The 15,225-nt window shown below is 40.9% G+C and overlaps 2 protein-coding genes across 2 annotated transcripts; one reads left to right on the plus strand and one right to left on the minus strand.

Moving 5' to 3' along the window:
* Positions 1 to 2,639: 2,639 nt before the first annotated feature.
* On the minus strand, positions 2,640 to 11,382 carry TDG (thymine DNA glycosylase). The gene is made up of 10 exons (XM_053404621.1): positions 11,243 to 11,382; positions 8,983 to 9,125; positions 7,628 to 7,836; positions 7,062 to 7,131; positions 6,539 to 6,674; positions 6,371 to 6,453; positions 6,186 to 6,280; positions 5,756 to 5,927; positions 4,421 to 4,549; positions 2,640 to 2,969 (listed from the first exon to the last, which is right to left on the minus strand). Exons 1-10 carry the CDS (start codon positions 11,266 to 11,268, stop codon positions 2,833 to 2,835), a joined length of 1,200 nt encoding a protein of 399 aa, XP_053260596.1. The 5' UTR covers positions 11,269 to 11,382; the 3' UTR covers positions 2,640 to 2,832.
* Positions 11,383 to 12,098: 716 nt separating this feature from the next.
* Positions 12,099 to 14,385, plus strand: LOC128421857 (protein brawnin). The gene is made up of 3 exons (XM_053405121.1): positions 12,099 to 12,255; positions 13,337 to 13,466; positions 14,116 to 14,385. The coding sequence occupies exons 2-3, from the start codon at positions 13,359 to 13,361 to the stop codon at positions 14,209 to 14,211; spliced, it is 204 nt and encodes a 67-aa protein (XP_053261096.1). The 5' UTR covers positions 12,099 to 12,255; positions 13,337 to 13,358; the 3' UTR covers positions 14,212 to 14,385.
* Positions 14,386 to 15,225: the final 840 nt, after the last annotated feature.

Below are 15,225 nucleotides of genomic sequence, written 5' to 3' on the forward strand. Positions count from 1 at the left end.
AAGCTGCTAGCAAGCTATGGATCTACTTTAAATTGATCCACTCAACCCATTGTTCTTGATCCAAACACACACAAGACATTTTTAAATAAATCCAGCTGTTCGTGGTATACTTAAATAGTGATCTAGACTATGTACACATTATGGAGACACAGTTCTTGCGCATAATTCAAGTATCCGAAGCACCTAATCAGCAGATGAATCAAAACCTCAGTTTGATCCTCTTATTGCTTTTACTTTTAAGCCATCTCTTCCCCACTTGTGACAAAAAGGAGGTGCGGGAAGAGAGAAGGAAGCAAGATATTAGGCACAGACAGAACAAACACTCCCAACATCAATTTAAGTTTATCCAAAGACAATCAGCACGATCCACTTGCATTGTGGGCTCAAAACTTGCAAGCAAAGAATTCCAACGGAGCTAAAACGGAGGCTGTTTTCTCCCTCCTTCACTTGTGCATACAAGGCAGTGCGAAGGAATGTTAGAGGGGAAAGGGACACATCTCCTTCACTTATACCCAAACTTTTGCAAGGCATGGAGAGAAGGGGCTCAATAGCTCTGTGGAAATGCACAGAGACTTCCCATTTCTCCCAACACCGTAGCACTGCCTGAATGAGTGCCCATGAGTAGGAGGGGAGGACAGGGCAAGCTTACTGAAATCTTCCATACGCAGGTGCTGTGTCTGCAATGCAATGTCATTGTGCCCCAAACCATTAGGAAATGTTTTGTAGTTGGGTAGTTATGTCCATTTCCTAGGGTAGGCTTGTAGCTGCCTGAATGTCACACCACCACCAACACTGTTTTGGCCAGCAAGATGTGGAATGTGATGTTTCCTAAAAATGAAAAATGCTGAATTCTGGTGAAGCTTCTTCAGATCAACCCTCTCTTGCCCCCAGTTCCTTTCCAATGTTTTCCTCCTCCTGTGACATGTATGTACTTAAAACACCTATACAGTGGAACCTTAGTTCTCGAACGGCTTAGTTGTCGAACAAATTGGCTCCTGATTGCTGCAAACCCGGAAGTGTTCCGGTTTGCAGACGTTTTTCGGAAGCCGAATGTCCAACACGGATTCTGCTTGAGTGCAGGAAGCTCCTGCAGCCAATAAGAAGCAGCGCCTTGGTTTTTGAACAGTTTCAGAAGTCGAACTGACTCCTGGAATGGATTAAGTCCAAGAACCAAGGTACCACTGTACAGAGCATACATATTTCCTTCTTAAGGTGGTTCTCTATTCTGGCCAAAAGTTCTCTTGAAACACTAAATCAGGGTTGGGGATCATGTGCTGTTCAATATATTGTTGGGCTACAACTCCAATCATCCTGGACCATTGCATGTCATCCTGGACATGCAATGCGGGGCTGATGGGATTTGGATTCCAAAAACATCTGGATGACCACATGTTCCCTAGCCCTAAATCCCCACCACTATATCTTTCCATTCCAAGAGCTACACTACAAGCCATTCCCCACCAGCAGCTCAACCTTCAGAGGGCAGGCAGAAGGGAACACACAAAATGTGGCGGTTACAGCATTCCCCTCCATCTTCCTGAGATAAGTGGCTATGAGATCGAGGTATTAAACTCTCAGAAACATGTGCACAGTCTCCTCATACCTCTCTTCTTTACACACACACTTTCTCTCACACACTAAGGAATTGTTCACACATGCATGTTTATCATGGGCCATCAAAGACAATCCACTGGAGGCAGGATTTCCATTTCTCACAAGGAAAGCTTTTTAAGGCTGAGCCAGAAGTAGTAAAGGGAGGCCTGAACAAAGACATGTGCTAGGATAATCTTAGCTCAGAACTGAAAGAAGTGCTACAACTTTCAGTTGTTTTTCAGAGATCACTGTGAAAGGCTGTTAAAATGTTGATTTTAGAATCCCTTATGGGCCAAGATTATCCTCAAAATCTGAATCTGAAGCAGTGCCCTTACACTAAGGGGAACCCACTTGCTCTTAGTGACATCAGCAAACAGTCAAATCTGACCGGCTGCACAGCACTGTAATGTCACCACATCCAGTATATAATCCCTGATTGACTGGGATCACTTGAGGATGAATGAAATGGAGAGAGTGAAAATGCCATCTGAAATAGCAGCAGATTAACAACAACAACAGGATGAAGGTGCTTGGCCCCCATAAAGTAACAGAGGAGAGACCTGGTGATCATTTGGTTCAACCCTTATGCTTTTCAATGGTGGCAGGTCACACATTCAAGTGGCAGTAGTCAAATGATGTACATACATGCCTGCACGCTACTTTCTGCCATAAAAACAAGCCTCCTTCACACCAGAGGCAGGCCTACAACTATGTGTAACAGATTTGCTGGACAATAACTTGCTATGTCACTTCCATTAACAATGTTAGATCTACAAGCAGCTTTCCCTCTCCTTAGATGGACTAACACACGTATGAAATATCCCAGCACATGAAGGGATAGGTTAAAAATGTACGTTCACAAACTACATTACAAAATACAGATTTAAAACAAAACAAAACAAAAAAGTTTTCACCAATGAGAAGTCAAGTTTTCTAAAACTGCAACTATGGAACAATTTAAATACAAAAGTCTCATACAAAATAAGAAAGAAAGAGAAAGAAAGAAAGAAAGAAAGAAAGAAAGAAAGAAAGAGGGAAGCCTCATCTCTTAAAAAACATTTTCTTTAAGTGACCTGATTCATAGGTCTAAATCTACAAACACAAATGGTTATCATAAGAGAGAACTAAGAGGTAAAATGCTATTTAAAAATGCTTCAGTTGAAGAACTGAGGTACCATTCTTGACATTTGCATTTTAAAAAACTCCTGCAGAAGTTACGCTTGGCTTAAAAGGCAGCCTTTAAGCATTGCTTCCTTCTTCCTCTTGTGGTCTAGAATTCCTGAAATCTGGAATCTGATCTGTGAAAGACTGTGTCATCCACTGTCCATTGGGGACATCTCCAAAGGAAGATCCACTGCTGTACTCTGCACTGGTTGCTGCAGGAAAACAAACCAAAATGACTTAATCGTTTAGTTGGTGCTCTGGCTGACGGAAGAAAAGGCATTTCCCCAAATGTGCTGGTTACAGATTTTGCCCACCAGGGGGCATCCATTCATCTGTTTGACTGTAGATGGGGGGTGGCTGAGGGTAGCCACCTCAGGGAAACGCTAACCCAGGCATGTCCAAAATCCGTTTTGGGGGCCTAATTCGGCCCCCGTGGCAGTATATGTCCTGGGGTAAAATCCTTTTAAAAGCTCAACAACTTTGGGGTTAAATCCTAAGAAAAGCTCAACAACTTTGGGTAAAATTGTAAAAAAAACCTGAACAACTTTGGTCGGCCCTCACGCATGTTCACTTCATCAAATCTGGCCCTCTTTGAAAAAAGTTTGGGCACCCCTACGAGTCTAACCCATTCCCCACCATGAAATTTTCAGCTACAAAAGCCAGCCAGCTGCTGTCCATTTAAAAAAGTTAAACACGTACAACTTAAAGCAACTAACTTACTCAATCCATTTCATTAAGAAAACAATTGGGGAGGAAACTAAAGATGGCCATATTTTAGCCAACTCTATAAGAAAGTAAGTGTGCTTCAAGAATTCTGCCTTCCTCCAAGGCATTCCTGTCGGTCTGTTTTCCACTGGAAGAGAAATATTTGCCCATCAAATATCCCATCTTTGGAAGGGAGTCTCACATGTGCTGACAATAATTATTGGGTTAGTGCCATTACTTTTTATTTGTTTTTTAGATGGTATTTTAACAAACAGTTTTGATCTTATGCAGCTCTGGTTCTAATATCTGGTTTAGTGCTCTGCTGCTTCATAAATGATTGTTTATTGTATTTGTAGTTTCATTTTTATCTGTGAGCCACTATGACAATCACTTGGAGCTGAAGAGCAAGACAGAAAATAAATGGAATTAAAAAGCACAACTGGTACTTAAAACTTGTATTTCGTTATTCTATTTCACTAAACGTGATAAATAAGTCGAATAACCATGAGTAACTTTTTGGATTTTGGATTTGCTATTTCTCACTAATTTACCATGTCCTCTAACAGTACCCCTAGAACCTCTGGCATTAGCACTGCTGCTGCTGTGGCTGCTCCTCCTTTTCATTATTATTATCATCATTATCTTACAAGTGATAAATTGAGAGAGGGAAAGACAGAGAAAATATATGGCAACTGAAGAGACTGAATTTTACTTACACAGATTTATACATGCTTCTCTACGTCGGATTTTAAAAATAGATATAAAAAGTTACATATGAATGCAGAATGTGACTTCTACTTTATAACACCTTAATAGTTTATACTTTTGCATTGAGTTCCAAATGCAGTGTTGCACTTGTCTAAAACAAAAGAAATTAATAGAACCAATCCTAATTATCTTCTGCATAAGGGAACATGGATTGAAATGAAGAGAAAACAAAATATTCCCTATACTCTACCTGTTCCATTTGAAGGGAAGTTACATGGTTCACCATCCTCGGCTGTTTTCTCACCATAAGCACCCCCGTAAGCTGCTTCATAACCCGGATCATATTTTTCTTCTTTGACAGCCATTTTCTTAGCATCCTCTGAAGAAACACATACATTGAAAGCTTAAATCAAATCTCTAACCAGACATGAACAAGTGGATATATGAGAAACAAAAATGGAATATAATATATGATCACAGTGGAGAGACCTTAATATGGACATGGATGGAAAAAAACAGTATGATACAATATGGAATAATGTTGGTGTGAATCAATAAAAAGAAGAAATATGTTTAACACTTATAAATAATTACAGTATTTAGGGGACCTATCTTGGACTTTCCATGAAATAAATGAAATGATGACTATGAGACACTGTAACTTAGAGGAAATATTGTTTAACAGACAGTGAAGTATATAGTAACTCATATTGAGGATGGTTTTAAATAATTTTATATTCTTTCTGTACATGACCAGTACAGTGGAATCTTGGTTCTCGAACAGCTTAGTCGACGAACAAATCGGCTCCCGAGTGCCAAAAACCCAGAAGTGAGTTTTCCGGTTTTTGAATGTATTTTGGAAGCTGAACGTCTGATGCGGCTGTTGGTTATTGTTTCTGTGGCGCCTGCACCAATCGGAAGCTACGTCTTGGTTTTTGAATGTTTTGGGACTTGAATGGACTTCAGAACAGATTAAGTTCGAGAACCAAGGTTGCACTGTAGATGGAAAATCGGAAGTCCCTCTTTTGTCATTTTTGCTAATGTTTCTCTGTTTCTGCTTTCTTTGTTTTCTCTCTCTCTTCTCTCTCTTTATCTCTGTTGCCTCTTTCTCTTTTGCTTCTTTTTCTTGTATTGTATCTTAGGTAGCTGTAACCTTATTGCATTATGGGAAAATCTCAATAAAAACCTTATTGAGAAAAATAAATCAGATTTCAAACTTGACTTGAGCATATGAGGAGTCTTTCAACAGAGTAACACTGTTATCCTACTCAGAAGGTATATTCTAATTATACCCTTATTGTATATGATTATATAATATCCAGTATAAAATAAATTTTAAGGAATTACAAGTTACAAGACCTCAAAAATGTATTAAAAACTTTCTATTTGCTCTCTAGTTAAGCTGTTTAAGGAATAGTTTCACAGAAGAAATCATGCATAAGTTTAGGACACTTTTGTTTAAAATAGGTCAAAACTGCAGTCTTCCGGTTACAGCACTAAGCAGCTGCCCAGGCCCACTTTATTTTTCTTATGTGGATTAGGTCTTTTGAGCAAATCCTGGTTATTCTGGCTTCAAATGCTATACCTTGTGCTAGCTGCAAGTCAAATGTGTACTGCACTTCCTGGACCTCTGCATTTGACGCGACACCCTTCAGCTGATCCCTTAGGTCTTTCAGCTTGATGTAATAATGAACTTTATCTTGTGCACGAGGAAACTGAGCACATCTTGCACTGGATGAGGGCATAACATAGCAAAGCTGTAAAAAGGAAAAAATATCAAAACAGAAGGCAATGTTAAATCAGAAGCCTCCAAACTGGTAGACCATTTTTAAAAACACTAACTTTGTTTCAAAAACTTCCATAATCTCACTCACAGGTAGTGAAATCTTAAATTCAAAGATCATGGTTTTGAATAGGAGTGTTTTTTTCTCCATCAGTGCAAGTTTATATCAATTCATTCTTCCACAAATGGTAAGATTCTGTGTTTTCATTTCATAACCACGACAGGAACTTACTGTTTCTGTGTCTGGAACCTTATGTGGCTGGAGTCCAAATTCCAACTTTTTAACCTTCACTCCAAAAACCTCTTTGCTGAAAATGTCATAAATGCCTACAGTCAAATTAAATACAAATTGACAGTTAGTCACAATACAATACCAGTGAAATCAATATGCAGAAATCTTGTATATAAAAGGCTCACATTTTCCATTAAAAACTGCTATTTTAGGTTGATACTTCTGCAATTTTTGCACCAGAATCCGTCCTCCTTCCCGAAACTCTTTGCTAAAAAGTGGGAGGAAAATATTAAGTTATATAACAGGTCTGGAAATACCAATGATCTATTTACGGAATTCCAACTTGACCCTACCTGGAAAGGTCCTTGCTCCCTGGTGTTGTCCTTTCCACCATGTTTGTAAACCCAATACCATATTTATGTGGCAAAGTGTGGTCATCCATATGATTCAACTGTTCTTCACTTAACCCAGACAAAAAGAGACACTTCCCTGTGGAGGCGGAAAATATATGATTCTTATAGTTTGTGTTACAATGCAGTCAACTTCTTATCACTGCTCAGGCAACCAGTACTTGAACACCGTGTCATTTTTGTCTCTTATTGGGTGCTTCCCACACAATTTGCCTCTCATGTTCTTGGAAGGAAGTGAGATAACTAATATCTTCTCACCGCTTGGCATTTCCTTTTTAGCATTAATGCTGAATATGCACTATTTTACATGATCATCATTTCACCCATGCAGCCATTCACTACACTTCTTCTAGCAAAAGCCAAATCTTGCCCACAATCTCATTTCTCTAGCCCTTCTACAATCAAAAAACGCAGAATTAAAACTGCATTCTTAAAAGTTTCAAGAGATCAAAAAGGAGGAACTTACAGAAGTGGTTTCCAGGTCCTGGGTAATGATGGCCTTTGTAGGCTGCCATTAAACCTGGATTTATACCAATCTAGAAAACAAAAGAACAATTAAATCTTCTAATCTGTTCCATGGAATAACTCAAAGTGCTTTGGATACTTTTTATGCCCTGAATGGTTTAGGACTGGGTCATCTACAGGGCTGCCTTTTCCTGGATGAGCCTGCCCACCTATTTACATTATGCTCCTACGTGTTTGGTTTTCCCAGCCAATCTAGTAAAATGATCACTTGAAACAACAAACGACCCTCTTCTTATCATTTAAAAAGAAAAAAAATGGGGGGATAATGATAAATTATCCTCATAAACTCCCATGGAAAAACATTAAACTGTAGAGCCCAAAGGTCATACAAGAGGAGGAGGTTTGTAACATTTCTATACAGAGCCCAAATCTATACAAGGGAAGAACAGAATGCTATTGTTGCAACAGACTACCACTGAAATCCCTTTGGGGTTTACTACAAAGTTGCTAACTGAAATGGCTGCAAAACAGTTATCTACAGATAAAACTTTCTTACATTTGACTTACAATTACAATATCCAAATTGAAGGTCAGTATATCAGGAAGAGTTTTGGTTAACAATTCAGCTTCAGATACGCCATTAAAACGATCTACTTTCCTTTTGACTTTAAAAGTATCTGTGATTTTTTCTTGTTTGGCTTTTGATTTGGCAACTTTAGCAGCAGGTTTCTTGGGTTCAGAAGTTTTGTTTTTTCTCTTTCTTCCTTTAACAGTTGCTGAAAGACAAAAGGAAATGACTTTTTATTATGTCTTTAGAGATGGCAAAATACTACTATTTAATCAGAGATGATGTGAAATGCTACATTTAAAAATCTATTTCTAACTAATAAAATATCTTTCAGCTAAACATGACATCCAACAAATATTCTCAATGAAAGCTGGAAGAACTCCACATCTTTCTAACTTATTCATCCTGTTACTGCCATGAAAAGAGCATCAGATTGCTCTTGTTGTTAATATTTACCTTTGGACAGATAAATATTACTAGAAACCTGCTGGTACATGAAAAGAGGTTTTTTAAAATGCCTTGCAAATGAGCTCTGGGCATCAAAACTGACCCCCAGTGCCCATTTCTGGAGAAAGTACACAATAAAAAATTACTTGAGAAATCTTAAGGTTATTCAAGTTTAGTTCTAGAGGCTGCTTTTACAAATAAATTCAATTTGATATATAAATCACAAGGCTGCAAGAAAAGTTTGATTGCATCAAAACTTTATTTTGTGCATTATCCTAAGAAATAACTTAGTAACTACATGGCAAGAAATCATATAGTTATGTTGCAAACTAAGAAGTTTCATTATTAAATGTTATCCAGAAATGAGTAACAATATTCAAGAATTGTAAAGGGATTGGTAATCTACTATTTTAAATATCGATGTAGAACAATCAAGTGAGACTAAATTTGTAATCTTTAATACAATATGCTGGCCAACCAGAAAAAAGATGGGATCAGTTTCTGAACTGCAAAACAGAATAAAAAGGGTTGCATTGACAATCCGAGCTCAATGTAATGCATGTATGAATACCATGATATGGACAGGTTATGCAACTTGTTCCTGTAACTTTGACATTTACCATTTACTGTATACAACAGAAATGCAAGTTAAGTATGTTCATGTAAATTGCTGCTTCATCAGTTATTAGAAAAAATGTGCAAGCTCAAGCTAGAAGTGTCCACTCTTTCTTGTTACTACAATATTTTAAAACTGTAAAGAAAAGGGCACATTTTCACAATAAGCATTGATTCAGGTCAGCAATACCACCACTCTGAAAAATGAAGCTATCCAAATGCTTTCAGATATTCTAAAAGAAATATGTTCCTGCATATTTGCTTAAACATTTCAAGGAAAAAATTGAGACACCTTTAACAGGTTCTGGAACAAAGTCTGATTCCAAAGGCCCCTGAAGTGCTTCCTCTTCATTCATCATCTCCATGTTTGGAACTCCAGTCATCATTTGATGGAATGGAAAAGGATAAAATGCTGGTTGAAGGGCAGTATAATGTCTTTAAAAAAATAATTTAAAAAGGTTAAAATTACTACCATTTCAAATTATAAATTTGGAACAAAATTTCAAGTAGTATTTGACATGCATTTTCAAGTCTAATCTGGTGGATTTCTTCCATGTTTGGCAACAATTCTCATCTTATATATTATATACTTCTGCTCCCACAGGATCACAGCCAAGGTCAACAATAAGGGTACTTCCAGACAGGTGCTTGGTGTGGAATGGGTGCTCCTTAGGCATGCACATCTTTTGCAGCATTCCCAATACATTGTTTGTGTAAAAATACCATTCTATACTTCCTCATTTAATTCAGACTTACCCTTTCCAAGAAAAATACAATTAATTTTAAAAAAATGTTGCCAACACCCCATTTGTGAGATCTATTCTATTAACCTCCGTTCTGGAAGTATCCCCAGTTACCCTTGAATAGTTGTGCTTGCTTTTTGTTTGTTAAATATATGATCAGAGTGGTAACAGGGTTGATTCTCAAAGTCTAATTTAAACACAAACAAATGATTTGGAGAGTTACATTTCCTGTTTGCACGATTTGGGAAGCACAAAATACTGTCAATTGCTAATCAAGTCAATGAGTCTCAACACTACATGCTAACCTGGTTCAAGCACTGAAAAACCCTACAAGCAGAGTAAAAGAAGTTACAACACACACTGAAAGGCACCACTTCTTGACAGCAAGACTATAGAGCAGACGCAGGGGATTGGTCTGATTCAGTATAACACAGCTTCCCATGAGAATTCCTATGCTGCGAATAATAAAAAAAAGGTACCAATATGTTCATGCAAACTGCTGCTGGGAAAACCTGCTGTCATGGGTCAGATACTAGTTCCTATCCGCAGTTGAGTTCATAGACATGCCCCATATGCCGTTTATTTTAAGAGAATCTGAACTGGACCATTGCTGTTGTACTATAAAAAAGGAGGAACAACTAGCATCCTCAGCTCTACCCTTATACTTATTAAGGCAAGTTAGTTTCCACCTTAAGTGTAATTGAAAGCGGGCAAGGAAAAACCATCCTTTCACCACTCTTTACAACTAGCATAAAGAAGCAACACATCCACATTATTTGATCCTGAATACACACCCGTAGAAAGGATAATTGCTTTCCAAGGTAATAGGAAGAGTTTTGAATACACATTTCGTGGAGGCCTAGTTCCACATGAACTCTTCAAGTTGGTAAGCCTGTTTCTGGATTGTACCATTTCACACTGCAGGTGGAAGCTCACTTCACTACACACTCTTCAATTACACCAGTTCCGTGCCCTTACTTGTAGAAAAATTAGAAACCAGAGGCTTCAAGCCTCTTTCTGACACGCCAGTTTTCTATGTATAGGCGCTTTTTGATAATATGAATCATGCCAAGCCCACCCACCCGCCCACCCACTCTGGTAGCAGCTATGTATGTATGTATGTGCACATGTATATGCACAAAACATGTCTCTCTCATATCAGTCTCTGCCTTCCAACAGTTTGCCTTCACTCCTCCATTGTCTCCCGAGACAGATGGACACCAATCAATATATATATGTGTGTGTGTGTGTGTGTGTGTGTTTGTAAATATTTATAACCCACCCTATAATCAAAGGATCTCAGGGAATGGTGCACGAGAACCATTTTTTAAAATTGCAATCAACAACAATAAACACACACACATATACAGGGGAGTCATGACAGTAAAATGTGTGCTGTGAGCGTACCTAACAGATCTTGCTCCAATATTACACATATGCTAGTAAGTATATATAATTGTGTGTTTGTGTGTATGTGTGTGTGTGTGAGAGAGAGATAGAGAGAGAGAGAGATGCAGCCCTCCATCCTGTGTGCATCTGCCTATGAATCAGTAATATAAACACGCATTATAAATAACAATACAGAGGCGACCCAGAGCCTCGCTCACTCCCCTCTCCACCTTCCCATTCCGGGCTCAGGCCTTGGCCTGCCTGTGGCAAGAGACCCTGGCCTGGAAGCCTTTTGTACTCGCCGCAGCCTCCTCCACGGCAGGAGGGGAGGCGACCACGGCCCCCTCCGCCCCCAGAGGGCCTTGGAAGCCCCCCTGCCCACCCCCGAGCTCGGCCTCGGCCTCCTTCCGCCCCATCTACCTGGGGCCGGGCTCCTCGGCTTCCATTCCCGAGCGCTGGCGTCTCCCCGACGCCCACCTCCCCAGCTAGCGAAGGCCCGGCGAGAACTCGAGGCCTAGTCAGCGCCAGCCAAGCCCAGCCTCCAATACCCCGCGACCCCCGTCAAGGCCCCTCCCCCTCCCCCCACAGCTCGCGCGCTGTACCTTCTGCAGCCGACTCTCTCTGGTTCCGCGGCGCCGGCTGGCCGGCCCACAGAGACAGGAAAAGGATAGACTGACACGCAGCGCGGCCTACCGCAGAAATCCGGGAGGATGGAGAAACGTGGGGCTACGATTTCAGCGACGTAGGAAGCTTGCCTTTGCTCCGTTGGCCGACGTGGCTCGGCGTTGCCTGGTCTGAAGGTTAGCAGCGCTCCGGAACCGCGGGTGGCAGGCTGGGTTCCCTCTTGCAGCCCTGCCTGGGTTTGCTGGAGGGATGTGGGGCCAAACGTGGGAGGACCTTATGCAGGCGGAGCTGATGCACGGAGCTACGGCAATATTTTATTACTTCAGTGTAATACATATATACACAAATTTTTATTTCGATTTTATCACAGACATAGCAAAAATAGGAGTGACTTAGTTTTTAGCCTTATTATAGCACTTCCGGTCTAAAAGCGAACGGCTTTCCTCCTTTATCTCCCGATGCGGAATATTTAGGGCTTTTTTTCCATATATACTTTAGAGCAGGCGTAGAGCACCTAGGGAGAGAATTACAGCCATGGGCGTCTTTCAAATCTTCCCTTGAATGAAAAGGCTACACGAATGAAAAGGCTACACGCTATTGCACATTTCTATCTCTAGAGTGCTTTCAAGTTCCAGAAGAGTGATGGGACGTAACAGCTAGTTGTACACGTGACTTCTTGACCTGTGCGTTGCTCTTGCCTTCCGCGTCCTCTATTGGCTCCAGGTCCGGCCAAAGAGAACCTTCTTTCGGCTTGTCCTTCGTGAGATTAGTCTCCGCCACCGACGAGCCAGTGATCAGGGTTGATGCAGGTAAGAGGGAACCTCAGGGCGGTGCTGGCAACCAGGGAGCTTCATGGAAGAAACCCCCCCATCTCCTCCTTTCCGTGGGGAAGAGCCTGGCTTGCCTTTTGGCGTTGTGGAAGGACACGCGTGTCCGTTGGGCAAGATGCGTGTTTGTCACATGGCGGATTTGCTTGGTTTCATGGGTCTGGGAGAACCGTTTAAGAGACCCGCAGGCAACCCACTTCTCCCAACGTGGAGACTGCTGTTTGCTGGATCCTTTGCAACTGTTCCTTGAGGCGCAGGTGGCCTGTGTCGCAGAGTGCTTTCTTTTCTTTCTTGTTGATAATAATTTTTATTAGTTTTCAATTAAATTCCAAGAATAGCCTCATTATAACAATACCAATTTACAATACAATTATTCGCAGAGTGCTTTCCATCAGCTTTGGCTGGTGGCCCTTATCTGGAGAGGGAATGCCTAACTACTGCTCTCTGTGCTCTGGTAATCTCGAGGTTAGATTACTGCAATAAAGACAGTCCCACCTAGGGTGTGTTTTATTAATCCAAACAGATTGTACCTATTTATGCCATGACAGACTAACGTGTTCTTTGTTTTCAGAAATTTTCCTGGATTGGAGCGCACAGCATGCCAACGATTTCTTAGAAGCACATGGGACTGAAATTGCAGTCCCATGCACATCTACTTAGAAGTCCCACTGTGTGCAATAGGACATACTCCCAAGTAATTGTGCATGGGAGTGCAGCCTAAAACTGTTTTTCCATCTCTGTGTTGGGGATTTGCTGTGTGGCTTTGAGCAAGAAAAAGCACAGGAAGGATGATAGTAAAAGATGTAGCTTTGTTTCAGGAATGAGGGTTCTAGGCAAGTCATACTAGTGTAGTAGATCCATTGTAATCAACAAACTTAAGTTAATCAATTGAAATCCATTTTGAGCGTTATTAGTTGGATACAGCCAGCGATAGGCACTGCCAGAACGTCCAGCTTCTTGTGTTTCTATCCTGGACTTCATCATTTTCCTTTTATGTCATCAGAGTTCATGCCATTTCTTCACTATTCAGTGTCCTCGTCTTCCTCTTTTACTTGTATTCCAGTTGCTGCTAGTAGCTCTTGGCTATGCCTGCAGGAGTAGCTTGGCCTCGCTACCTGAAAATGTTCAGTGCAAGTATGTTGGCCATGTTTGCTGGTGCAGAAGTTGTCCATCGATATTACAGGCCTGATCTTGTAAGTGGCTTCTCCCCTCCCCGCACCATTTATGTATTGGTTTGTTTGAAATAGTTGCACCTTTAAACTTCAGAAGGACCCCCAGGACAGCTTACATCAAACAACACAGTAACACTGGGAATACACTTATTCCCCAATACAGCTCTGAGAGGTAATATATCTCCCAAGACTCTAGGTTTTTTTGGGTTTTTTACTGTCCATCCCATGACAGACAGTAGCCAGCTTCAGTAGCCTAGGTCTTAGATGAGCTGCTGAGCAATAATAGTTGGATATTCTGTTGCCTGGATGGCTTCGAACACCTTACACTTTTCCCTAAGCCTGCAGATCTGTTTCCAAAGGCAGTTCAAAATATTCCTTTGTTTTAGCCTTTTATCCATTTTGTGCATTTTGAAATGGAGTGTGGGGAATTTTTCGCCCTCCTGATGTTGCTGAACCCATTATCCCTGCCCATTGGCTGTGCTTGCTGGAGCTGATGGGAGTCGTAGTTCAGCAATACCCAGAAGCCCACACCTGGGCTAGAGCTACTACCTTATCATGGTTCATGACCTTGAGGTTTCCACTAAGTGTGCATTATAATCAAAGCTATAAATTTAAAAACTGAACTTGTGGTTCTTGGTATCAGTATGACTTGCCTTTTTTCTTTTTTTAGACAATACCAGAAGTTCCTCCCAAGCCTGGAGAACTCAGAACTGAACTATTGGGGCTCAAAGAAAGAAATCAGGAAGTTCAGCCTTCACAACAGTGATGATGCAAGGATTATGTTCCTCCATGAACTGCTCTTTAGTATTTATAATTGAACCTGTGCAATTTCAGAGTTTTCTGGCAACACTGGCTATACAAGTCATCTAGTGTATGCCCATTTTCTGGAGTCAAAATATTTTTACTTCCTCCCATGCAATACAAGGCAGTCTTTTACTTAGCTGTCTGGTTTGTCTCAATATGTACCTGTAGCATTGCTCTCTCTATATGGCACAATATGCCAGTACTATTTCCCCCCTTTTCCTTAAAACCGTTTCTGTTGGTTTTTGATGAGGTGTTAAGCTTTTCTACCCTTCTGCTGAAAAAGGTCTGCCAGTTTGTCAGCCCAAGGGCAGGGACTAAGATGTGACACAAGAGCAAAAGGTATCTCATAGAATAGGGACACCGAGGATCATCAACCCCCTGCAATGCAGAAATATGCAGCTGTCCGTTCAAGTACTAGTTCTTGGTTACACATTTGGTTAGTGTCAGTCAAAACACCTTCTTGGAAAGAGTTGCAATGCACTTGCAATGGACCTTACAGACTGGCTATTTGGGGCATAGGGAGAAATCTGTCAGCATCTCATCAGCCCCTCATCAGAGCAGATACATCCATTGCTGTAGGCTGCTCACAATTCTATAATGGGCTTCCAACAAGCAAGGGTGTCAAGCCTACCTTAAAGTGCCTGCAATGGAGGTGGATTTGCAGGTTGGGGCCTTGTAGGTTCTAGCACTGCAGCCTCTGTAGTAAAAGGCAGCAAAATGACACCCACTAAAGAACAGTTGGTTCCAATGGTGGGAGGGTAGCCCAGTTGATGAAAATAATGGGGACTGGAAATGGATGGTTGCCTCCTTGGATTTTCACTCCCTAAAAGTGGTGGTGCAATAAACTCACGTTTCACATAGCTGCGTGAAGTGTGCTTTCTGTAGGCAAGCCTTAGGCTACAATCCTAATGTATCTACCTCATTGAGTTCACTAGTACTTCTTGAGTAGAAATTGCTAATATAGATTTAAAGGACA

Source organism: Podarcis raffonei, chromosome 10, assembly GCF_027172205.1.
Source record: "Podarcis raffonei isolate rPodRaf1 chromosome 10, rPodRaf1.pri, whole genome shotgun sequence".
NCBI classification, from domain to species: Eukaryota; Metazoa; Chordata; class Lepidosauria; order Squamata; family Lacertidae; genus Podarcis; species Podarcis raffonei.